Below are 27,206 nucleotides of genomic sequence, written 5' to 3' on the forward strand. Positions count from 1 at the left end.
ACGCAACTCGGCAGAGATTACCGAGTGTGGGCGGAAAAATGCATTAAACCAGCCTCATTATCTAGTGATTTTAAGTGCCATATTACTTCGATTAATGAGCCTTTTCTTCGTAATTTTTTAATCTCAGTTTAACAGTATATAGAGGGTTAGCTAATTACGAGTAGATGATAAATGTGGACACTAATCCTTTAAAGTAAATGATTTTTGTTTAAATGCGTCACATACATGTATTGCTCCATCTCTATCAAATTTTATTGCTTTTCATCATCATAACAGTTGAATGTACAATTAATTAATTTATTCCTAGCTTTTTTCTCATATATTTTTCTGTTTTTATTGATATAGGTACTTCGAGAAAGGTCCTCTTGGGACAGAACATCCAAGGCATTTGTTAGTGAGAGATCAAAGTTCATAGAGAATCAGCCGACTCGAACTGATACACCAAACAAAAAGTCTAGTCTGTTTTCCTTCTTCAACAACTTGACAAGAACTCCCTGATCAGATGGTGATCCAGGCTTTAACCTGGCTTAGCTAGAGGGAAGCAAGTGTATGATTTACTGCTTGATTTGAGCTGTGAAGTAGACTGGATCTGAGGTGCAACTGGTTTTCAACTGGTTTAGACAACACAAGCAGTTCTGGGAGTGGGATGTACAGGAGTCATTTGGATACAGAGCTGTTTCAACTTTTTTACTCATTGGAACAGCAGAAGACAAGCTGATGGGGCTGTTCAGAACAAGTGACTGAGGGGTGGGGCTGTTCAGAACAAGTGATTGTGGGATGGGGCTGTTCAGAACAAGTGATTGTGGGATGGGACTGTTCAGAACAAGTGATTGTGGGATGGAACTGTTCAGAACAAGTGAGTGTGGGATGGGGCTGTTCAGAACAAGTGATTGTGGGATGGAACTGTTCAGAACAAGTGAGTGTGGGATGGGGCTGTTCAGAACAAGTGATTGTGGGATGGGGCTGTTCAGAACAAGTGATTGTGGGATGGGGCTGTTCAGAACAAGTGATTGTGGGGTGGGGCTGTTCAGAACAAGTGATTGTGGGGTGGGGCTGTTCAGAACAAGTGATTGTGGGATGGGGCTGTTCAGAACAAGTGACTGTAGGGCGGGGCTGTTCAGAACAAGTGATTGTGGGGTGGGGCTGTTCAGAACAAGTGATTGTGGGGTGGGGCTGTTCAGAACAAGTGATTGTGGGATGGGGCTGTTCAGAACAAGTGATTGTGGGATGGGACTGTTCAGAACAAGTGATTGTGGGATGGGACTGTTCAGAACAAGTGATTGTGGGATGGGCTGTTCAGAACAAGTGAGTGTGGGATGGGGCTGTTCAGAACAAGTGATTGTGGGATGGAACTGTTCAGAACAAGTGAGTGTGGGATGGGGCTGTTCAGAACAAGTGATTGTGGGATGGAACTGTTCAGAACAAGTGAGTGTGGGATGGGGCTGTTCAGAACAAGTGATTGTGGGATGGAACTGTTCAGAAAAAGTGATTGTGAGATGGCACTGTTCAGAACAAGTGATTGTGGGATGGAACTGTTCAGAACAAGTGAGTGTGGGATGGGGCTGTTCAGAACAAGTGATTGTGGGGTGGGCTGTTCAGAACAAGTGACTGTGGGATGGGACTGCTCAAAAGTGTTTTGGACTTGCCAGTTGTCAGGTTGTCAGTTGTCACCAAAATCAGCCTTTTGACTCAGTTGGCTGAACTGGTTCTGGCTTTGGACTCATTTAGCATTTTCATGCCTTGACTGAAAGAGACAAAAGCAAGAACTACTTTGCATTCCCCCGCAGTGCATTAAACAGGTGAACAAAAGGTGACTTCAGATGTCTCAACACGTGGATCAGAGATGTTTCATATGTACCCTTTGCAGTCAGGCGTCTTGTGCAGATGTACTATTGAAAAAACCAAGGACAAGGAGCACGTACATGTAGCTGAAAATTGGTGCGATTTTGGATTGTGATCATTGAATACAGCCAGAGCATTCTTTACACTCTGGCATGTCTGGGGTGGGGTGTTGTATAATCTGTTGGACAGTGGTTCATTGACCAAGCAGTTGGGTTTGCAAACGAAAATAAAACTGATCGTATAGCGTCTGATGCAGAGGTATACAAGGTCTACAGGCAACAAGGGCCTGAGCTCATTTTGATTCAGATGTTCATTAAAATGTGAAGAAATAAAACTGTAATTTGCATGAATTGCAGTAAGTGCATATTGACACTACCTTCCACTACCTGTGATATTCTCTCTTGCCTTGATGACTGATCGAACAAATTTCAAACAATTTAACTCAGTCGTTCAAAATTCAACAAAAATATGTTTATGTAGTAGACAAATTCTGTATTAAAGTACTGTATATTTTTATCTATATTGTTATGTAGATATGTATGTTTTTATTGGTACAAAAGTCAGTGCTAGAAGTGACCTGAGTTTACTGTGTATTGTAATGATTTCAGTGTAGGATATTGTAGCCCTAGTAAAATGTTGTGTTTGTGTTTTCATTTCTTTTTTATGACACCAGTTATTTCGCAGCAAATTTTGTGCACACTTTGAAATATCAGTCTAGAGTGGATTAAGTTGAAATGTCCACAAAAGTATTACGTTTTGAACAAATTAGAAAACCATCCATAATCGTGATAATAGTGCTCGAAGCCAGCTGAAGCCTTTAATTTTATCTTGTTAACATATATAATAACTATTGTTTTTTAATTTGTTTAAGCTAATTGTTATTTATGTTTAATGAGCATACCATTTGTTGGTAGATATAGGTTCATTACCTTGCTGTGCATTTATGTATATTATAAATGCATTAAGTTATTATGAAGATTTAGTGCAATATTTATGCTACGCATGTGTAGATGAAGCCAGTGCAACTCTGTATTATTTTCAATTAACTGATCGAAATGCCTTCTTATCTCTAAGATTAAACAAAAGTTATATGAATTACAGATATGTTTATAAGTACTATATATGTCAGTTTTATGTCAATTATTTTTAAGTACACTGAAATATTTTTCCTTATTCACTTTATATAACTACACTGAGTTTTTCAAAGCAACTTCAGTGATTTTTTTTTTCTTTTTGATTTTTCTTGAATTTAAATGATCCCCCCTCACCCACCATTCCCAATTCCCAGCACCAAAAGTAATACTTCATGACATTTATTTATCTCTGCAAAATTTTAATATTATTTTAAACATTTGTGCAAAATTATACTTTTGTTTTTGAAAGGAAATTAATGATGTTGCACAATGACATAAAGACACTGACATCAGGTATTTGTTCTATTGAATAGTTAGGAATAATCCAAGGGGCGAAGTTTTCACCATTTACATAAATGACTGCTTTGTATTATTTTCAAAAATTCAATGTTTTATAAACTGCTTAGGTTGGGAACTTTATGTGAGTTACGCAAAAAAAAATGAAAGCCCAAAATTAAATGTACCGCTTCACAAACCTGTAACAAAAGCGGATGCTTGTACATGAAATATCCGCTCCCGAAGCGGACGCTCTACCAACTGTGCTCTGAGGGCCGGTTTCTTCGTTACATGCATGTAATGAATAAAATCATGTCGTATATCTTCACTTTTCCGAGGACGTGCCACCGAAAGCCTGGGCCCAATTGGTCAAAGGTGCATTAGCAGCTACTCCCGACATTAACTTCAGTCAGGACTAAAGTCCTAATGGTTTTGTATTAGACCAAGACTTGGTGTTAAGATTTAAACTTGGGTTAACTTTCAGCACACGTTTGAACACCTGTTCCCAGGGCCTGTATTTATTTATCAAATGTCTAAAGACGTAGTCAAACCTTCAGACACAGCCACAATTACAATATTTCACTCTAGGAAGTTTTCAAATCTGTACACTGATTCTTTATTGCGGAACAATGTTCCAGCCACAATCTGTCCTGTTCTCAGTTTGTCTTTTTCAACACAGTTTTGCAGTTTATGACCTAGAGGTGGAGAAAGCAAAAAATAAAATGACAAAGTTCATATGAAGGAGTGGGAAAAGTTGTAGTCTTCAATATTTTTTAGTCTTCAATAGTTTTTTTCTTAAAGCTAAAAAAGTCACTTTAAAACAATTTCTCTACGGTGGGTATTCGTGACCACCTGATTTAGATTAAGTGCATGTGTTTGAGTACAAACCACAGAGTTACATTCAAATCAATTCATTAGACATGCATCACATACTTAAATACCAAGAAGTGGTCCCAGATAAACATCATGCACAACTATTTTCAAAAACCCTTTTCTCTCAAAAGAAAATATTGAAAAAAAATATTAAAGATAATTTGCGAGTAGATTTCCATGCTCCTTCATGTCGTTTCACACATGAAGGGACGATTTCTACAAGACGGTGTTGAGCAACTCCTTACACGTAACAAGTCGTGGTTCAGAACAAAGCCGTGGCCTGGGACTGTATCTGTCAAGCAACTTAAGACAGAAACTGCAGGGGCTTAAAATGCCAAGCTGAGAACAGGAAAGAACTCAGATTTCACATGGTTTCCACATCGTCCTATAGTAAAGAATCAGTGTACACATTTTAAACTTCCTTCAGCAACATATTTTAACTGTAGCTGTCTTTGAATTTTTGACTTTACTTTTAAGACGTTCGATAAATATGGCCCCTAGAAAAGCTGTACATAATCTATGAAACGTTTTTTTTTTCTTCTGTAATCAAAAGAGCTTTATATCTCTCGAACTGTGGACGACAGTGGGAGACATTTGCAGGTCACCATTCAAACTAAGTTCGGATGTAATAAATGTTACTAAGTTCCTGTTTTTTCAGTCATTAGGAAGCATTGCTTTACCGTGCCAAAATTTTTGCCTATTTTGTTTTTAGTGGTAGAGATTATGATGAAATCATAGTCATGAGTTCTTACTGTTTCTTTTTTATTGCTTCACTAATCATTGCTGCAGCTGTGTGTATTGTTATGTATTTTAATCATAAAAAAAAACAATGTTTAAATCAGAAAAGCTGCGTGTATTCTGGCTTCCCTTTTTGTACCTGGAATTCACTGTGTTTTTCTCGGCAGATAATAGACCGCTGGAGAACAAAATCGGGTATTTGATTCCAAGACTCACTGATCGGCTCCAGTCTCATTCCAGGAGGTTTGTCAGTTGGCGGGCATCGTTCGGTGGCTCTCTGGTCTCCTCAACGTGTAAGCCTGACTGTGAAATATTCTGAGACAAATTGCAACGATCGATTAAAATAAACCAACAGACTAGCAGTTAGGTTATGGAAGCAAATCAAGAAGAGTGGTTTACTTGTTTTGGTGCATATAGCAGCGAGAAGAGTGGAGCTTCGCGGTGAAACTTATTCATTTGGTTATTATCCGGGAGCTAGCAGAGGTTCATCGGTCAGGCCGCGTACGAAAGGTTTGACACATCCGACATACAGAACTGTGTGATAAAACGCCAAAATGGGGATTCTTCAGTGCGGCTCCCGTGCACAGTGAGATGGAAAGCATCCCAAAACTAGTTTTATCGGTCACGATTCCGTACGAGGATTAAGTTCCAAATCGATGCAAAAAAAACCAGTTAGGAACGGGTCAAAGGTCAACATTTTTTCACATCTTTAGTTCCCGGACTAACAGTGTCATCCAGTTTTACCACAACGTTTTTTCCGGAAATGGACTTGTACATCTGGGTGATAATGTTACCAACAAATCTGTGATGTACGAAATACTGATATCCAGAGGTTTGGGTGATCATACGACCAGCTCAGTGTGTTAGCTCTGATTTTAAAGTGATTTGTTTATTTATTTGATTTGTGGTTTGCGGCGTACTCGAGAACATTTCACTTACGCGACGGCGGCCAAGATTATGGTGGGAGGAAACCGGACAGATCCAGGTGGAAAAATCAACCAACGTATGTTGCTGACAGCCTTTCCCATGTACAACCGGAGAGGAAGCCAGCATGAGCTGGACTTGAACTCACAGCGACCGCACTGGTGAGAGGCTCCTGAGTCATTGCGCCACGTGGGAGAGCTAAATCTCTAGGCCACGGAGGCCCCCAATCTTAATGTGCATATAATGTTATAAATGTGTGCCTCAAATGAAGAGCAATAGAGAATTATGCTCAGAAAAAACTTAAATTATTTTATTTTACATTTTCCCCGTACTAAGAATGTCCACGAAAACAATTTTGTATAAAGTGGATATTTGTGACAATACTTTCCAAAAAAAACTTTTCGCGTTGTCTTAATGAGGTGTTCCTAAAGTAGCTCATAAGATATATATTCACAAAAATTAAATGTTTTCAAAATGTTCCGGGGGCAAATAGGGCAAAAGCGTATGAGGAAAGTGATGTGGTCCGAAGAGGCCAAAAAAGTACGTGACCCTACATGTAACTTTAGGCGCTTACCCTGGAGCAGCGTCCAACGCCACTGGGTTATATACTGGATGTACATTTAGAGAACTCTGTTCGGTTTCCTCCCACCATAATGCTGGCCGCCGTTGTATAAGTGAAATATTCTATACAGCGTGAAACACCAATCAAATAAATAAATATATTTAAAGGATCTGTGGCTCTGCTGCTCGAGTGGTGATGTGATCAAATGGTACAGACATAAGCTGACATTCATGCCCTACATTGTACATTTCAGTATATGTTTCCAGATGCCGAGTGCTGCAGAGACAAAGCAGATACAAACCGACGTCAAGCAAGGCGGTAACAAACCGCTGGTGACTTGTAACATTAAAGCATCCCTGACCAGTCAAATTTAGACACACCACTGGTCACTTACAAAATTCAAACATCACAGGCCAGTCAACATTCAAACACCACTGGTCACTTACAACATTCAAACATCACAGGCCAGTCAACATTCAAACACCACTGGTCACTTACAACATTCAAACATTACAGGCCAGTCAACATTCAAACACCACTGGTCACTTACAACATTCAAACACCACAGGCCAGCCAATATTCAAACACCACTTGTCCGTCAACATTCTGACGCAACTGGCCAGTTCTCAGTTTATTAGGCCTGTGAGACAGCATCTACATGTACTTGTTCTCAATACTGCCATTCATAGATGCTTGTGATTTCGAATAATCATTCCGGAAAATGTATGCCTACATATAAGCTTTAACTTGTTTCTAACTTATCTCTTGTGTACATCAGATATCTGTGAGATTAATATGTACTAGCTGTGCATATTTATCTCTCACACTCTGATTCCTTGAAAAATGGGCGTGGAAAGTAGTTTAAACATTAATTCAGTCAACAAAACGATGCGCTCAAGTTTATAGCAATCCAAGGGAGACAGCTCCCGTTGGCATAACACAACAAGAGGGACAACTCTTGATGGCTACATGTACATGTGAGTAAACACCCTTACGCGTAATATTTCTTCTGATAATCGAGGATGGTTAATTTAACAGTTCACTTGGTGAGGCGGTATAGGTAGTTTTAAATCCTGTGCTTGTCCGTTTGATAAAACCATTAAAAGCATCTTGACAAAGTTTCGCATTTCTTTTTTTTTTTTCATTACGTGGTTTTCAAATCTGAACGATATAGTGAACCAGACAAACAGCACATGAACACGTAACCAGGAGTGGATGTAGCGAAATGTCAAGATGGGAGTGAGATCATCGAAGCTCAAATGGCGGAAGCCCTCAAGCTGTACACAATCGTAAACGCTTGTTATCCGATGATGGCCTCCGAAATTGCGATTTTGTGTTGAAAGCTTGGAGGCCTCCGTGGCCGAGGTGGTTAGCGTGCCAGCGCGGGGTAACGACTTAGTAGCCTCCGTGAGTTCAAGTCCAGCTCATGCTGGTTTCCTCTCCGGTTGTACCTGAGAAGGCCTGTTAGCAACCTCTGGATGGTCGTGGTTTTCTCCGGGCTCCTCTTTCCTCCCATCATAATGTTGGCCGCCGTCGTATAAGTGAAATATTCTTGAATACGGCGTAAGAAACCAATAAATAAATATTTGTGAATTGATTACATGGTCCACATAAAGTTTACCGGTGCGGAAAAAACGTGCATAGGCCTGTTCATGTTTGGGGTGATATCTACGTCATCTACGTAGCCAATATACTTCAGTGTAGTAGTCCGAGATTGAACTGATGTTACGTTTGGCAAAATTTTGTTCGGTCAAAGATGGCTCCAAAACATAGGTTTTGGGCCCAGTTTTGTGGAACGAAGTTTTGCTAAGCCGAACGTCAGAGCAATCTTGGTCTAGCCCTTCCAATGGCTGCACTCAGTCACGGGCAATAGTCCGAAATTGCTCTGACCTTAGGTTTGGCAGAAACATTGTTCTGCCAAGGATGGTCCTAATGTTGGTTTTGGACTATGTTTGACCGTACGTAATGTTGTTAAACCTACGTGAGAGCGATCTGGGACGAAGGTACATAAACCACACTTTCCCAAAATCATCGTTGTTCTTTAAAATACATCATGTACATGGAAAAAAGGTGATCCTTACACGCTGGTCATTGAAATTTACCTAGAAACATGTATGTAATGACATTAATCCATCCGTCGCGACATTTAATTACAACGTCAATCATGCCACCCCCCACCCCCCTACCCCCGAAATATAAGCTCGTCTTGTGTCGATTGTAGAGATGTTAGCGTGAATATCAGTCCTGACAAGCACTCAGTCTTCTGTTTATTCCTTTCTAGAAGAAAATCTCTAAGCACTTGAAATCTTTGGAATTAAGACCCTTGATCAGAAAGCGCTTTTATTTCCTACAGTACAAAAAAGGAACAGTCTTTTATAGACGCATGTATTCATTAAGCTGTGTTAGCAAGGGGTTGGATGAGCTTCGGGTGGGGCTATCAGCTAATCCCATATAGTCAGTGATCAGCTGGGCTTTGTACAGCCAGGGAAAGTCAATCTCTTTGATCTGTCAATCATATCTAATCAACTAGTGGATTAGCTGACGTCACGAAGAGCACGTGATCCGTGCGCAGTGATCTTCTTGTAGGTCAAAGAAGTATCGAATTATTAAATTTCGGCAAAAATCGATAGCGGGACATTGTATCAATTCATTAGGTTGCTTAATCTGTACGTCTTCCCTAGGTACGGACGACATACGTGGTGAAAAATTAAAAAGTTTGTAAAACAGCCTTCATTTCTAGAAGGGCGTGTTGTCGGATTTGGGACCCTGTTTCACCAGTCGGTGCTCATCCAAGTCAGCTGGCCACATGTGCGTGTTGACAGCTTAGGCAGAAACGAACACAGCATGGTGTCGGCGCTCAGCTGAGCCTCCCTGGCTTTAGTTTTAAGGAGGTTTTTTTAGGGGGAGGGGACGGCTAAGGACAGAGCTTACAGGGTGCCAGCCAAACCCCACGAGCCGTTTCTGAGTGGGTCAGACGAAGTGCGGAAGTCTGTAAGTAAGGGTCGAATGCCAGCGTTAAAGGAAAGGCTTGACATCAGCGATATATATGTGAATGGTGTGTGTATTTCACGCACGTGTGACACTCAAACCTCGGTTGAATGTACATCAGCTCTAAACTGTCAAGTGTCACAGGCGCTCCGTTATTTTTACCACGTGGATGAGGAAAACCCCAGATAATTTTAGCTTTAGCTTATAATTTCACAATCCTTGAAGCTGTTAGAGATTTACGATACACGGCTGACAACTGCCTTATAATCCGAACGTACTGCTCGATCTTTGTGTATATGACGACCTCTAATCATTTTATTAATAGAGTTCATTTTGGATTTATATTAATAGGTGGTAAAAAGGACAACCTTATATACTCTGGTTCTGGCCCATTATTACGGTAGGCCTACCCCTAAGGCGAAGTGTGTTCATATACCCTCGTGCATAGGGCTGCTTCCCCTGGTTTAAAAATACAGAGACAGAAATTCCTGCGACACAGAGAAGGACGGGTAATACAGGAAATAAACCATGCCTGGACTACCGTGGATGTTCGTGGAGCGACCAAGGAGACGATGTTATTGTCCCTTGTGTCGGTTACCCATGAGGGATACGGTACAGATCACCACATGTGGGCACCGCTTCTGTGACGTCTGCTTACAAGAATATCTAAGGTAAGAGCTTCACTGTTTTTTGCCACCAATATCCTAGGAGCCTTTCACTAATCAGTCTATGTTGGCTTCCTCCCCGGTCATACATGGAATGGTCTGCCAGCAGCCTGCGGATGAAAAGACACAAAGGAAATAAATTAATGCCTTGCTCAAGAATTTTATCGACCTACCGTAAAGTGAATGATTAATCAAAAGTTAACATGACATCCACAAATATTGCAGCCATATGTATCAAGACAAGAATGTGGTCAAGCCTGGAGACCAAAATGAACAAGAATATTGATTATTGATTAAACGCTTGTATTTACATGAACATATGGGTTAGAGGGTATATGCCTAAGAGCATTGCTCTTGTTCCATGTATTTATCTACGGAATGACATAATGTACCAAACATGTCAATTGATTTTTCTTCTGCATCATTTGCTGCTGAAGTTGCCACTGAACGTAACCCTGTGTGTGTATATCAGTGGCAGTAATGATGTCATTATGAAAGGCTCTCATTTGAGATTTCCCTTAGCTCTCAAATTAAATTTCATCTTTCAACTTTATGAAGGTGAAACTTGATTATATATGGGGTACCACCATACAGCTGGTATTTCGTATAAGCCCATCCTACCTATAAACAGGTGGCTGTCTTAATTTAAATATTCATGTATTCAAATTAGGAGAAGAACAGTACTATGCTAATGCGTTGAGTTGTTTGAACACCTTATCAGAAACATCGATAATGTACTATCATTGATTGTCATTAATCATTTTGTGTGCTGGACATTATTCTGTATGTACCTTACATATTAACTGTGGAAATATGGATGATGTTAATAATAAGTTGCCTATTGGATTTTGCCTGATTTTAAAAGTTCTATTAATCTTATAAAGGTGTTTTCAGGTTTATTTTGAAGTAATGATATATATATATATATATATATATATATATATATATATACCTGTGTTTCTATTCTAAAAGTAATATTTTATTAAATTTATTAGCGTGTACTCAAATTCATCAACAGTTTTGCAGATTGAAGAGCAATTTTCAGTGCAGTTTATGCAGATTATTAACTTGGTTTTGGAGACAACACATCATTGGTTGGATTGGCCAGTTTCAGGGCTATTTTTTTCTCAGTCAACATAGAATAACGCCCTCGGAATATGCTTGAATAAACACCATGCAAACATGCAAAAAGGTTGAAACTGTAAAGTGTACTTTGTGAGGTGAAATTTAAGTCATTTAATATATTGATCATGAGGCATATAAACGTAGCTTAATACGTACATTCAGTACATGATTAAAAGTAGCATAACACGTACATTCAGGACATGATTAAAAGTAGCATAACACGTACATTCAGGACATGATTAAAAGTAGCATAACACGTACATTCAGGACATGATTAAAAGTAGTATAACACATACATTCAGGACATGATTAAAAGTAGCATAACACGTACATTTAGGACATGATTAAAAGTAGTATAACACGTACATTCAGGACATGATTAAAAGTAGCATAACATGTACATTTAGGACATGATTAAAAGTAGTATAACACATACATTCAGGACATGATTAAAAGTAGCATAACACGTACATTCAGGACAGATTAAAATTAGCATAACACGTACATTCAGGACATGATTAAAAGTAGCATAAAACGTACATTCAGGACATGATTAAAAGTAGCGTAACATGTACATTCAGGACATGATTTATAATGAAGGATATTACAGAAAAGTACTACATACTGCATGTATGTTGACGGTTTTGGGACATGATGTGGCCTGGTTTTGATGTCCAGACGGGAAGTCTCGCTCTCTCTCTGATATGGTATAGGTACTTGTCTATAGAAAGCAACTACCTGTGTATGTAGGCCCTTGCTCTCAAGGCATGTACATTGATTTTCTGCTGAATATCACAATAACACAAATGGATTGTCCATTTGTCTGTTGCCATGGTAATTAGCTGAGTGAGTTTGTCACTGGTATTGGATGTCAACACTGACAGAGTAGGATGGGAGTAAGTGAACTTGTAATCTTGATAAATGAAATGAGAACTGCTATGTAGGGAAGTTGTGTCGATTGAATTTAGTGCAAGGAACGGAAATCTTATTTAATCATAATTGAAGCCAGTTAGTTTGACTGTCGTACTGACTGTCGTATTTGTACAACATGGTCTTAAAATGAACCTACAGATGTAAACAACTTTTGCAGTTGCCTGATAGAGATAATCTTTAGATTTGCGAAGAAAATTTGAAAAGAATTTTTCAATGCTTGGGCTGTTCCATATTCATGTTAAGAGACACTGAACCTTTGACTAGGTTGAAAGCACCCGGTGTCAATCCTTCAAAGCACTTTTATGGCCGTCTTGTTCCTGTTGCCTGTGTTTACCCATTTTGCCTTAAATTTCAATGTATTTTGTAAGGTTAGTCTTTAACACCACAAGGCTGAATTACAACTCAAGTGGTGAGTATCTATAAATAAGAACAGGGAAGTACAATGTCATGATGATTTGCTAGCGTCTTCCTGTTGCTCTGTGTGTTTAAATTCTATTCATGAAAAAGTATATACATGTAGCTAAAATCCACTTTAGTTATTTCCTGGTGTGAATTACTTTCATGCTAATTTCCGCACCGTTGTGTGTAGAATTAAGAATAGTACATGGCTGCCTGTGAGTCCACTGTGTCTCTCACCGGTTGGGTTAGAGGATCAATTCCCGACCATATTGATTTGTTTGCATGATCCTATGAGAAAAAACACATGGAGTGAGCAAAGTAAGTTGATTTCTTGTTTATGTGAGTTAACTGTTAATATTTGTACATACATGCATGTTCGCACCAGCTACATGTATATATCTAGCTGTGTTTCTTGAACCAAGGACATACCTACTTGCTATAAATGAAAACCCAGACGATTTGCTATAAACACTCAGAATGGAAATTATTCCAGTGTCTTAAGTGAACTAGTTTGTGTCATGGTGTGTGCCGTTTCCGTGCGTGAGGTTTATGCACACCAAGTCCAATCATGCTCGCTGCTAATAGGGGTATTCTTGACCCACCAGGTGAAAAACACATTTTATACATTCACTAACAGCAGTTAGGATTTGGTTGATGTAGTACTAGAAATTTACAGCAGTTGACAAGCATTTGCTATTTTATACATTCAGTAACAGCTGTTTCAAGTGTTGGTTGATATGGTACCAGATATATTCAGCCAGTGGAAAAAACAATTATCTGTGTACTAGCACAGAGATAACACTGGGAGTAAAGTGATAAAGTTTGACCCAGTTACCCGGCTGTGATCCTATGTTTTTACCACTTATATTTTTACAAGTTGTTTATTTATAACCTTTTTGAGTTATGCCTGCATGTGTGGTATTTACATGCATGTCTGGTATAACCGTCATTATTATACAAGTTGTCAGTGGCTACCTGTGTTGTATCTCAATGGCTACCTGTGTTGCATCTCAGTGGCTACCTGTGTTGCATCTCAGTGGCTACCTGTGTTGCATCTCAGTGGCTAAATGTGTTGTTTCTCAGTGGTGAATTGTGTTGTTTCTCAGCGGCTGCCTGAGTTGTATCTCAGTGGCTAACTGTGTTGTATCTCAGTGGCTACCTGTGTTGCATCTCAGTGGCTGCCTGTGTTGCATCTCAGTGGCTACCTGTGTTGCATCTCAGTGGCTGCCTGTGTTGCATCTCAGTGGCTACCTGTGTTGCATCTCAGTGGCTGCCTGTGTTGCATCTCAGTGGCTACCTGTGTTGCATCTCAGTGGCTGCCTGTGTTGCATCTCAGTGGCTACCTGTGTTGCATCTCAGTGGCTACCTGTGTTGCATCTCAGTGGCTACCTGTGTTGCATCTCAGTGGCTGCCTGTGTTGTATCTCAGTGGCTGACTGTGTTGTATCTCAGTGGCTACCTGTGTTGCATCTCAGTGGCTGCCTGTGTTGCATCTCAGTGGCTACCTGTGTTGCATCTCAGTGGCTGCCTGTGTTGCATCTCAGCGGCTGCCTGAGTTGTATCTCAGTGGCTGACTGTGTTGTATCTCAGTGGCTACCTGTGTTGCATCTCAGTGGCTGCCTGTGTTGCATCTCAGTGGCTACCTGTGTTGCATCTCAGTGGCTACCTGTGTTGCATCTCATAGAGTTGTAGAACTTGAATGTGCAGTATATTAGTGTGATGGCGAAAAAATAACTTTTTTGTGTGAATGTTTTGTTTGTATGCACATTCACAGGGATTGATATGGATTTATTGTGACTGTATGAAAAGTGAAGCATTTAGCTGTCAGGCATGACAATTGTACATCAGGCACATAATCTGCGGTATGAAAACATATTTATATATTGATGAATGCAGTCACATGCGGTGTATTATTTGTCCTGCAGATGCTGCTTTAGAAAAACTACTTCTTTTTTTCATGCAAGATCGCTGTGAATTTATTGCCATTTAATGCTGAAATGAATTCAGTCTGTAATGAAATGGGGAAAAAAAAGCAACTAAAAACAGAATAGCGGATGTTGCATGCGTGACTGATTTAGAAGGAAGGTAGTATGGTCAGCTTGGCTTGTCTGAGTGGTGATTAAATGGCCAGAGGGTCCTTTCATCTTTTTGTAAAGCCCATATATCTGCTGTAGTGCTTATTAAAGTGCTGCATCTTTCTTGTTTTGTTTGTCCAACATGGTAATATAAAGAAAAAAAATGAAGAAACAAGGGGTCTGAACAGGCAACCCTGTCAAGGTTCACTGCCTGCACAAACAGCTTGTGTACTGACTAAATCTCACAGTTGTGGTGTTGTTGAAAAAACTGTGCAGCATTGTTTTTGTTTGATTTTTTGTTTGCATTCATGAAAGGCCATGTACTTACCTGTGTATGTACTTATAGCTAACGAGTTCAGATAATTGGTCTGGCACTGCCTTTGTAGAACCCCCCAAATCACCACATACAGCTAAACAATCAGGATGAATTCTTTTCAGCCTTGTGATCTCATTGTCTTTAATACACCTGATTATCCGGATTAAGCACTTTACAGTAGGACCTTAATCTGCCCAATCAAACTATTAATCAGTGTTGGTCTAGCGACAGACGGGGTCAGGTAAGGTGTCTGCTTAAGGTGTGTGTGGCGGGCTGTGGGATTAACTACTCCCCCTCCCACCAACCCCTCCCTATTCCACTGAGTATTATCCTAATCAGTATATCAGGGAGGGGCGTCTGGCACAAATCCATAGGGGTCATGGGGTCACTCAATAGCCCCAGCCTCTTTTCCCCTGAAAATTGTCAGTATACAGCTTAATACTTACCAAATGCATTTTTCATAGCGTTGATTTTGTCACATTTATGCCAAGTTTCAGTGTTGGTTGATGGCTTCAACCAAGTCATTCCTTGTATCTCTAATAGTCAAGCATAGCCTATCAATTCTGAGTATTAGTGAAATGGATGCGCTTCGGGGAGGGGGGGGGGGCTAACCGATCAAGATTCCCTTAAGAAGCATTCAGATAGGACATAATCACACATGCATACATTTGGGGCAAAATTGGAACAGAACTCTAAAAGCTGATGCTTCATTTTACAGGTTTAAACTTGGTTATATGTGTATATTGAAATGGATTACGTTGTTTTGATAATGTTATAGCTATTATAACAACTGAGAAATTATTGTATAAACTTGTTGTAAATTGATCAAAATTCTGTGCACAGCTTGTTTTTCTTATTTGTTTTTTTTTTGTAACTGCTATTTATGTGATGTAACAGAAGAAAAAAGAAGCTACATTTACATCAATATCAGTGCTTTATACAACAACCCCACTGAACAGTTCTAATTCCACACATTGCTTCACATGAATATGTATGGCATAAAGACATTAAAATCCAGCCATTCCATGATGAATATGTTAAACTTATGGATGCGCACTTATTAGCTTGTGCTTTGTACATTTAATAATCGTAAGTATACATGCGAGTGGCTTAACATTTCCAGTGCAGTTTTAATACTTAATTTTGTTCATTACCATAAGTGTGCGGCTTGTAGGCAGCCGTTATCAGTATGCAACTCCGATCATCAAGAGTGAATTGGTCATTGACTTGCATTTGTCAGTAATTTTTGCATTCCTTCATGTCCGCTTACCTTCATTACTGTGATGCAGTTAAACTGATCAGTGCAAAGGTACGGTAATGAGATGCAATGTCCTTATTTTGCGAACGGCTTTGAATTATGAGTGGTGGAGAAGAACATAAACCGAGTTATGTAAGCTTGACAGTAGTTGTCAGACTTGTGTGTGAATTATCAGGGCTCCATCAAAGGAAGACATACATGTAAGCTGTTTTGAACATCTGAAACTCCTAATCTGTTCTTGTACTCACTTGACATGAGGAAGGTAAGAATCAAGCCATTTGATATATTTCACCTAAAGTTTGACCAGCAAAATGTACATTTAGAGGCACAAAAAGGCCATAAAATTATACTTTTGATGCAAACACATAAGTTTTTCTGTTAAAAAAAATTATAATCAATCTTTGTACAAATCAGTTTCTTTTTTGGCCATGTAAGGTGTATGAATGAACCTGAATCAAGCAAAATGTTTCACTTGAAAACAACAAAACTTTACATGAAGTGCAGTATCTATATATTTATTTCTGTGTTTATTTCTATATTTATTGAATCATTGTTTAATCTTGCATGCCACATTTGCTTGTATGATGCTGGTCAGCAGAGATGGGTAGAGAAAAGCTAAAATTTCGGATCCAATCCACTGCCCTTTTGTAAGGTTAGAACCTATGTTGTGTTGAAGCCTGCGTCTTCATTGACTACACACAGTATGAGAACAACCTGTTTAACTGAACAAGCCAGCAAATGGCACGTCCAGTCATGTAAATTACATATATCTGTAGGAATTTACACATGCTTCTGCAATTTTTTTTTTTTTGGAGTACTTATCTATAGCCCATAGCATTTAATTTTATTCCTATTGTTTTATGGGGTTGTAAAATCTGGTAGTTTTTTTTTCTCCTAATTTAGACGGAAGGATGTATGTATATATATAATGTCATCCTGCTCGTTGCGTGAATACGCATCATTTTCCTTTACACATTCATTCTATCTTCGATGATATCTTGATTTTCAAATTACGCATAATATCAAGTGAACAATACCATGTGTTTGCTGCTCTCAGTTCGCACTTCATCATACACAGTAAAACCTAATGTACATATACAGACTTGTGTTATGTGGTTAGACAGCTTCTATCACAGAGAATTACACTCATATATACATATATATTTATGCTCTCTTAAAAGTATGTTTACTGTTTCAGTAACAGCTTAAAGCTCAGGGTAAAGTATACATTGAATGACAAAGATGTGAATGGCCAAAACAAGTAAACTGTATGTTACAGTCTTTATCCTGCCTTTGTATACTTGTATGTAATAAATAACATATTTGTGGTTATAATTGATGATATGGTTAGAATCAGATTAATGATGTGGTTAAATCAGATTGATGATGTGGTTAAAATCAGATTGATGATGAGTTAGTCCAAACTTTCATGGTATCCCATGATGCTTAGAGTGCTATAAACTTTTGTGCAGAAGCCTGTGTGTCTACAGGCACTCACTATCATTTTCATTACTAATAAATATTAATTATATATAACTTTTGTGATAAAAAATAATTTTGTTTTTTCTGCTTTCTTTGTCAGAATCTAGTGAGATTATTCAGGTGACAGAGCAAACAGAAAGGTTTTGCGTTCATATTTATTTTTAGTAAGTTTTTCATCAACAGAGAAAATTCTCAGATTTTATCTTGTTGGTATTGACATATCTCTCACCTTCTAGTTAATAAATAGGCTGTTGTTGGAAAGTGCGCTTTCATCTTATGAAAGGGCTTTAAAATTTAGGCCTAATACAAGTTTATCTGATTTTGGATGGTTTGATCCCTTGCCAACTCCCGTATTCAGTATAATACATGTATACATACAGTATATATCAGCTGGTCTGGAACAATCTACCCTAATTCTTCTCATTTTTGGCACAGACATTAGCAGTGCTGAAAGTAGAATTTCATATTCCTTTATCAGCCTTTTGGAAAAGTAAAGATATGAGCATGTTGTTCATTAGATGGTGTCGCCATTTGAGAAAAAAGAAACTCTTTATTCCTGGTACTGTTGACTAATTTATTTATATATTGACTAAAATGAGCAGACGAGGTGTCCCAGATGTTAGAGGAAGTAGGGTATTCCCTGTATGGCTGTATAGACTCATCTGCCAGGATCCGATTTAATGTATTGATAAAAGTGACAGCCAGAACAAAAGCATCAGTTGACATGTTATTGACTGTCACAATGCCTATAGTATGCCCTGGTATGGTAGACACTATTGGCTACCCCTTATTGACATGGTTAGATATTAAAATATGACGGGCAGTTGGCATGAAATTCCCACGATAATAACTTATGGGTGAGGGCTTTTGCACAGCTTTTGGATCGTTGTACATGTATTTTATCTGTAGCTATGTGTAAATCTGTTATACGGAGACTGAGCTCTTTGGGTCAGTAAGTCAGAAAGATGTGTTTAGGTACAAGTAAATAGATCTGTATTTTGTATGCAGAACCTGGCCTGGTACATGCAAGTTTGTGTGTGCATGTCTGAACAGAGCTTTTAAAAGGCAGAAAATCATCTGTAGTTCATGCTTTTATCTGCTGTCAATGGGATGGCTGGCCGTGGGTATACACTGGTTGTAACACAAACGTCAGTGTCATGATTCACTGGTTAGGATCCGTCACATTAAACACATCTCAAACAACGGACAGGATTATCTACCTGTACTCAGCCAGGTGTAACTTACAGGTGAGATTTTCTTCTGGAACGGGGCTTGGTAAGAAATTCTAAACAGATAAGGTTGATATTTTGGGTACTGGTAAGTGTTAACTAAGACTTCTGAATATTTGCTCTAGTTTTGCTTATTTTCATATATTTTGGGCATTTCATGTAGTTTGAGTGGGCCATTTGTTTGCGCATACCTAAGAACTGCACCCAGATCTATATAACCGTGTAGTTGCATGTGGGTGGTGGAGAGTATGGTAGATTTCTCCGGTCTAAACCCAACATGTCACACAAGTATAGACATACCTGTCAACAAGTGAACTGTGGTCAGTGCTCATCTTAACTGGATGACCACTGGACCACACAATAAATAACATAGTAAGCCTTTCAGTTTAACGTCTGTTAAATGACATAGCTTCCACTTTCTCAATCCAGATTGAAGTGAATACCAAATTGGACATTTTTCTGTTGTATTGAATTTCATTTTCTGGCAAGTTTTCAATATTTTGACCTTATCTGTGTACAGCAAATGTTCACAAAAACATGTTACTGTCCTCAGACAAAAACTTTTCTGTGTTCCGAAGTGCCTCTGGAGTTACACAGATACATTTATTTGTCAAAAGATTAGGAAATTAAATCTGGGCAGTTTTACCCCCTATGTAAGTAACATGTCTGACTTTGCTGTTTCTCATCTGTTGAGATGTATGGTTTCATCTGTCAGGTTTAAGGTTTCATTATTGTGGTGTAATATTTCACCATTCAGGTGTAAACTTTCATATTAAATTCCTATGAAAGATTGCATTGTTCAGGCCTATAAGGTATCCCTCTAATCTATTTCACATTCTGTGGACAATAGCTTTTCTTTGGCCTTGTGACAAAGTGAAACCAGAAACCTTTACTCTGGCTAAACCCTTGTGTTTTATCCCCATGGCTTTAATGCCTCTCCAGTTTCACTGTATTGGAGATATAGCTGTTTTCTGTTGTCCTGCAAGTTGTCTCAAAGGTTGAAATCTTAGCAACAGCAGTTTTCTGTTGTCCTGCAAGTTGTCTCAAAGGTTGAAATCTAAGGAATTGATCTCCAGGCTTTTATTGGACATGGTTTTCTCCGGAACTTGTACATGTTCCTGTACCTACATGTATGCAGGTACTGTGGCCTTATCGGCAAGACATAATCGGCCATCTCTTGCCTTGCTGGATTTGAGCATACACTTTATGTGCCTCATAGGCCAGTGTTGGGAAATACACTAAATAATGTCTTGGCTTTCATAGGAATAAAACTTTACCTTAAGACCATGAAGTAATGAGTTATCAACATTTCTCATTTTCCCCTATTATAAAATTAATTACATTTAAGTAAAAAAAATTGTTCTTTGACACATTTTATTCCTTAGTCTAGGATATTTAATTATGATCTGTCATTTTCCTGGAAAATGTAAATTTTTGTTTCCTTAAGTTGGAACTGTTAATATGTAAATCTTATATGAGTCCATCCATCCTTTAAGAATATTTTAAGCTGAACAAAGATCTTGCTGTTATATAAATTGACCCCAAATATGATTTACTGGTAAATGAGTTGAACTGACCTCAAATGTACAGTATGAGATAAGAGCTGAACCAACAACTTACATGTACAGGTAAATGAGTTGAATTGATCTCAGACGTACAGTGTGAGATAAGAGCTGAACCAACAACTTACATGTACAGGTAAATGAGTTGAATTGACCTCAAACGTACAGTGTGAGAAAAGAGCTGAACCAACAACTTACATGTACAGGTAAATGAGTTGAATTGCCCTCAAACGTACAGTGTGAGATAAGAGCTGAACCAACAACTTACATGTACAGGTAAATGAGTTGAATTGATCTCAAACGTACAGTGTGAGATAAGAGCTGAACCAACAACTTACATGTACAGGTAAATGAGTTGAATTGCCCTCAAACGTACAGTGTGAGATAAGAGCTGAACCAACAACTTACATGTACAGGTAAATGAGTTGAACTGACCTCAAACGTACAGTGTGAGATAAGAGCTGAACCAACAACTTACATGTACAGGTAAATGAGTTGAATTGCCCTCAAACGTACAGTGTGAGATAAGAGCTGAACAAACAACTTACATATACAGGTAAATGAGTTGAACTGACCTCAAACGTACAGTGTGAGAAAAGAGCTGAACAAACAACTTACATGTACAGGTAAATGAGTTGAATTGATCTCAGACGTACAGTGTGAGAAAAGAGCTGAACAAACAACTTACATGTACAGGTAAATGAGTTGAATTGACCTCAAACGTACAGTGTGAGATAAGAGCTGAACCAACAACTTACATGTACAGGTAAAAAATGCATGTAAAAGTGAGCAATATGATGAATTATCTGACATATGATAGACTGTGTTACAGTACTGAAATAGTGATGTACATGCATATCTGTATATATGTTCATATTTGACATGTTTAGGTAATATACATGCACATATATGGGCAGGTACAGGTAGCAACGTGAATTAGCACTGGCCTACCCTGGTGTACTTAGCTCTTGTGAATATTTTATTACACTCTTGTACAAACCTCTATCAGTATTCTTCAGAGGTCTATTCTCAGATTCTTAAACATGCATAATTAATAATGATTTTAATGGGGTTTTTTTTTGTTAGCAATTGTCCTTGGCCTTTTCCATATCTTTATTGGAATTCAAAAGACTCACAACCTAAAATATGAGGAAGCAGTTCTCAGATAAACTGCAATACTGCAAGTATAAACATATCAAAGCAGTGAGGCTGCGGTGCTTAGCTTGGATACTGTGTTGTTCCGATTCAGGTAGTGCTGTCAGTGTTTACCTGCATAATATATGGTTAACATTTGCCTGTTTGATGAATGTGTTTTACAAGTTTACCTGTACACACAGAATCAGCTGTGTGAATGTGAACATGTAGCTTACGCTGAGACGTTACCATACACATACTGGTATAAAAGGGCCTACAGATAATGTCTTGACAGCCAGAGGCCGTGGAATTTTACAAAAACATCTATAAATATATGTTTTGAAAACTTCAAAACAACAGGAATTTACTGGAAAACCTGCAATAGTTTAGCTTTATACTACAATGTAACCAATTTTTATTTGTTTGTGTTTTCTTGCCAAACTGTACTCCTTGTCTGAAATGTCATTATGAACACCTATATTTTGTAAAAATGGAAGGTAATTTAGACATGTGCATAGATCAAATTTTTCTAATTTTTTCATCTTTATGAGAGGTGCAGAAGAATGCTCCATTACTAGCACACATTAACAACATTGAATGTGTGAAAAGCTAACAGGCACATACACCATATGTCTTAATGCCCTTGGGGGAGATTTTATAGGCTGTACATTTATGTGATTGTCGGTCACCTCAGCAGATTCAGCCCCAAGGCACAGGTTTGATTTCTTTAATCCAAGCCCTTGTCAGTTTTGTGTCAAACAATACCTGTCATTAAATGCGGGAATGTTTGCTCCTGACAGTTATATGGTTGATGTAGGGTGTGACATGTAACATGAAAATTGAGCCAGTGTTAAGACTGACCCTCTTGTTGACCTATACAGAATGTTTATTGTCACTTGTCAAGTTTCTCTCATAGTATCCTGGTGCATAGTGAGGTGCCTTTATAAATCAGCACCTTTTCTTCTGGAATTATGCTCCGCATGATGCTAGGCAACAAATATGTAAATATATTTGTAAACAAATATGTAGATGTGTCATCTCTGAAATCAAAATTTATAATGAATACACAATTTACATGCAGATTTTTATGTTTAAGAAATGAAAGTGTTAGGGTGCGACTATGTGAGGATAGTTTAAACTTGCTACATTTGAGCATAATTGACAAAATTTGTTGTTTGTATTTGTATAAACTTATTTTGTATGTGGTATTTGTTTGATTATTTTTCTGCATATACTTGTGACTCGATAATACCTGGATCAGATCAAACAGTTGGAACTGTTTCTAAGAGCACAATTTGTTTGATAGTCATAAAACATTTAATGTTGTCCCTGTGAACCTTTGTCCAGAATTCCTGAAAATGAAACTGAAACATTTGATCAGTGAATTGTTCTAATCAGTCCGTCAACAAGGCAGAGACGGCCAGTTTGTCAAAACATTTTGCTTGTCTACTAACCCAGTTCCATGTTTTCCATACTGGCTGTAATTTGCCAGGCTTTACAAATCAAATATGTTAAAAAATGCCAGTTAAACCCCCTTTACCCCACCTCCCTAGCAGGATTCATGTGTATTTTGTTATGTGGGATAAAAAAAATAAGACACAAAAGGATTCTTCAAATCTTGTGCTAATCTGCCTGAAGCCTTGTACATTATGTGGAAGGTGTCTGTCAATTTTTTTCTCAAACACAGAACGGGTGCAAAAAGCAGACAGCCTGGCTGTCGCTGCTCCTCAGGGATTTCAAGGGGAAATTGGAGCAACATGGGCTTGTTTAATCTCAAGTTTACCCAACTGCAGAGGGCATGTGTTCCCACTCACAGGGAGGATTAGCTTCCAGTCTCTTCTCCAGGATATTTATCTAAGTAACAAACTGGCAACAACTTTGGTATTTGAGGCTCAGCTCTCTGGCTGTTGGTGTTGTGTCTTCTGACTGTAGTTGGATGTCCCTGCCTGTCATTGGGAGCTTTAGTACGGTGACTTCAGGTACAAATGGCTATGATCAAAGGCTTTAGTCCCTCCCGAAAACAAGGATTGTTTAAGTGTTTACATTACATGAACCAGGCACCCGTCTTAAGATAATCTCCACATGTAATCCTGATGGTTGAAGATAAACAGGTGTGAGATTGTTTTAAGACACTAAAGAAATTGTTTTTTCATTTCTGTTTAACATATTTGACTTAAAAAAATTTATTCACTTATCCTGCAAAGTTAATGAAGTCATATAGTGCATGTATTTTTTTTATCATCATGAAAAGAACTCAAAATTTCTTTTAAAACTTTAATCAGTGTAATGAATGGGAGAAGATCAGGATAAGAGTTGAAATTTTTGTACATCATGTTCTTGTATGTTGCCATCCAAACAAGCACGGCTGACCTTAGTTTAGTGTTCTAAAGTTTACATTGGTCAGGGAGTTGCGTGTAAGTGCTGGCTTCCTGGTCTTTGTTCACCCAGGAAGGGAGTGGTGCAGGGTTTCATGCTTGCTCCAATGTTGTTGTTCTCTAAAATGATCTTTTGTGTACAGCCAATCTTTTTCCTTACGTATAGGGGATAATATTTGTATAGTACATAATAGAGTATGTCTCTCAAGGAAGCCTTTCATACTGCCTGTAAAAAATCTGTGTAGAGTTGATTTCTCAGTCCTCTAACATTATTTTTAATCTGCCCAGTGAACTGAATGTAAAGTGTACCATGGCTCTTAGCAAAATTCTTCCGTCCAATTGACCTGATCTGCAGTCTGTGTGTGGTACATGGGTAAATTTCAGGCTACATAGAAGTTATAATGGGTTGTTAAATGCGATAACAGTCCATCATGTTAGAGTTAGACTGTCCAATCTAAGCTCAGGAAAAAGGGAGAGACGATTAAAGAGATAATGGTGAACATTGTCAAATCTAGATATTGACTGATCCAACCCTTAAAGGTCAAGTTGTTGTGATGTTCTTTAACAACAGACATATGATTCTTTATATGTTTTCATTATCTGCTGTCTTTGCAAAATTTAATGCAAGTTAAGAGTTGAAATTTGACATTTGCACCAGAGTTTTTGTCAGAAAGTGAGAAAAGATGTCATTTAGTCAATAATGAGACACTTCTTATGCTATTGGCAGATTAATGTACACATACAGGTACAATTTGTCACATGAATATTTCAGCCTTTGCACAGGTGAACTTGTGTAGTTCAGATGTCATTCTTTTTGAGGTATACAAACGACATAATCTGATTCTGCCTGGAAGTAGAGATTTTAAACATTTAAACTGTAAAGATGTGTTACTGAAAATCCATATGATCAAATGTTTGTTGCTGAGTTGGCGATTTACATGCCTGCTAATTTGTTGGTGAATCTGTGGATTAAAAAAACAACATGGCGTCATTTAGAATACCACTGTAGTGGACTAATGGCGAGGCTGTGCCATACACCTGAAAAATGAGTATTTAGCTACTGTGTGAAGACTGTCATCGCACTGGAGCTATATCACAGGTGAGGAGTTTAAGACTTGGTTGATTGCACTTACCTGATGAAGATATATGGTCAGGACCGCCCAAGTATGACCAGATGCCTTTCTTAGATTTCATTTTATCCAGACTAAATTACTTGTTTTGCCTGATTCTTAGTTTTAAAAATGTACTTTATGATTTTATAGAAAATAGGATAATACGTGTATCTGGCTGAAAGGGGCAAGTTTCAGCATCAAAGCTAATGTTTTATTAACTTTCCCTTCTTCCTGATTTTTGACCGGCCACGATGGCTCAGTTGGTAGAGCGTCCACTTCTGGGGAGGTAGATCCTGGCTCAAACCTGAGTCAAGTCACACGTGAGACCTTAAAAGAGGAAGTTGTAACTTCCTAACTTGACGTTCAGTTAAGGGGATAGTGCAACAACTGGTTGACCCGTAGCAGTACAGTGGCTGGGGCGGGGAGGCTGACTTGCCTTCGGTCAGGCATCTCAGTGAGGCAGCACTAGATAAAGAGCGATGGAAATCTGTCCTGCAATGAGGAGGCACATTGCATGCACTCTAAGGCTTCCTTTGTCGTCATATGAATAAAAAATAGTTAAGTACAATGTTAAACCCTAAGCACTCACTCACTCACTCTCTCACTTTTCTAATTTTTAGGAAAGATATTAGTAGAGCTGAAAGCAAAGAATTCCCAGTGCGTTTCTCTCCCATTTTTTTTTTTTTTTTTGGAATAGTCTAGGAGTGAATATGCTGTTCCACAGATGGACTAACCATACGAAAAAGCCTAAATATTTGTGCTACAGTTACATACTTATCGGCCAATAAGAGCAGATCAGGTGTCCTAAACATTAGAAGGGGTTAAGGCTTATATGAAGACTTACATAAAATACAGTGCATGTATTTTGTAACATGGATGAAGATTTTTGTACTTTTTACTCAATTCTGCTACAGTCTCTAATCAGATGGATTATTAGCTTTTATTAAAAGAAGTGCTTAATCTGTGTAGATCTGGATAGAATACGCAGGTTGAACATTTTTGCTGAGATAGGGTGGATAAATCATAATGAAGCCTTGAAATGGTTCAGTGAGAATGTAGGATATTTGTACTGGAATTATGGCAATTGCGTTTTTTTTCCTGAAGAAATATGAGTGCTTTATATTTGTGTTTTTAAGAGGTGAACAAGGCCACCCAAATCATTTTTACCATATCCCAAATTCCAAACTGCTAAGAAATTATTTGCAAGTTCGGCTTCTCATTTGGATGATTAGCTTTGATTTGTTTTGCCGAGTCAGACACTCGGGTCAGTGAGCGTTTGTGATTTGTTGAATCAACTGCGGGAAAATGTTAGAGCAAACTGTTAAATAAGGAGATCTGGGATCTTCAGAGAAGGGAGGGATTGAAGAGACACCCTCAAATGCTCTGTCAACACACGCCAGCATGCCTCTGCTAACATAACCATCAAACTTTCATCCAACGCTCAGAAAATCACTGTTGACGTGCAGCTGAGGAAGTTAGGGATTATTTTTTGCCAATGGAGACTGAAAGTTTTCTGAGCTGTGTTAAAAAAATTCTGAGAATGTTAAATTTAAACCAGGTTCCTTAAAAAGGTGTCCTTTAAACTCAGCTCACCTTCCCAGAAGATGGAATGGACTTCTCTGTATGCTGTCTCAAAGCTCTGTCCCAAAGTTTCTTCCATTAACATTTGAAGGGGTGGTCTTGTTTCTCAGAGTCAACCAGATAATGTTGAGAACTGTTATTTTGTGGCCATGTGTATTAATATAAGGAGGTATCTGGTGTTTATTTCTGTCCCCTGAGATTGTCCACAACAAAGGGAGATAATGAGTGCCATCGGGTACAGAATTCTCTGAAGACAAACTTGGTCAACATTTAGCCCTGGCTTGTGGAGGCTGCAAAATAAACCAGCTACATAAACACTGGTGGCCAAATCGGCTGTGATAACCCGCTTGTCCAGACATGATATGGCCAGGGACAATGGACATTAGTAATTCAGCCGCCTGAGACTTAGGGTGACATCCATGCTTCATCAACCTGTTGAACATCAGGCATTTGTGAGTATCATATTTACGGGTAATCTATTCATCTTCATCTTATCACTCACAAAGGTTATCATGTTTTTGAAAAGATTCCTCATTTGTGCCCCAGAATAAGATATAACCACATGTTCAAACTGTTTATGTCACCTTAACTTGATAATATTGATTTTATACTACATTTGTGTGGA

General features: G+C 38.5%; 2 protein-coding genes across 4 annotated transcripts in view; both read left to right on the forward strand.

Moving 5' to 3' along the window:
* LOC135477088 (protein unc-13 homolog D-like) overlaps nt 1-919 on the forward strand; it is a 44,748-nt gene extending 43,829 nt beyond the window's left edge. Inside the window, exon 27 of the mRNA XM_064757242.1 lies at nt 346-919. Coding sequence (XP_064613312.1) covers nt 346-498 — 153 coding nt within the window. The 3' untranslated portion in view covers nt 499-919. The remainder of the gene's footprint in view (nt 1-345) is intronic.
* Nucleotides 920-9,768: 8,849 nt separating this feature from the next.
* Nucleotides 9,769-27,206, forward strand: part of LOC135476563 (TNF receptor-associated factor 4-like) — a 43,102-nt gene continuing 25,664 nt past the window's right edge. Inside the window, exon 1 of one of the 3 annotated variants that reach the window (XM_064756624.1) lies at nt 9,769-10,007. In XM_064756624.1, the coding sequence (XP_064612694.1) occupies nt 9,865-10,007 (143 nt within the window). In that variant the 5' untranslated portion in view covers nt 9,769-9,864. Of the gene's footprint in view, nt 10,008-18,826; nt 18,906-26,263; nt 27,034-27,206 lie in introns of those variants that run through there. The other 2 variants (XM_064756627.1, XM_064756626.1) reach the window with 2 other exon arrangements.

The sequence above is a fragment of the Liolophura sinensis genome, chromosome 10, assembly GCF_032854445.1.
Source record: "Liolophura sinensis isolate JHLJ2023 chromosome 10, CUHK_Ljap_v2, whole genome shotgun sequence".
In the NCBI taxonomy this organism is placed as follows: domain Eukaryota; kingdom Metazoa; phylum Mollusca; class Polyplacophora; order Chitonida; family Chitonidae; genus Liolophura; species Liolophura sinensis.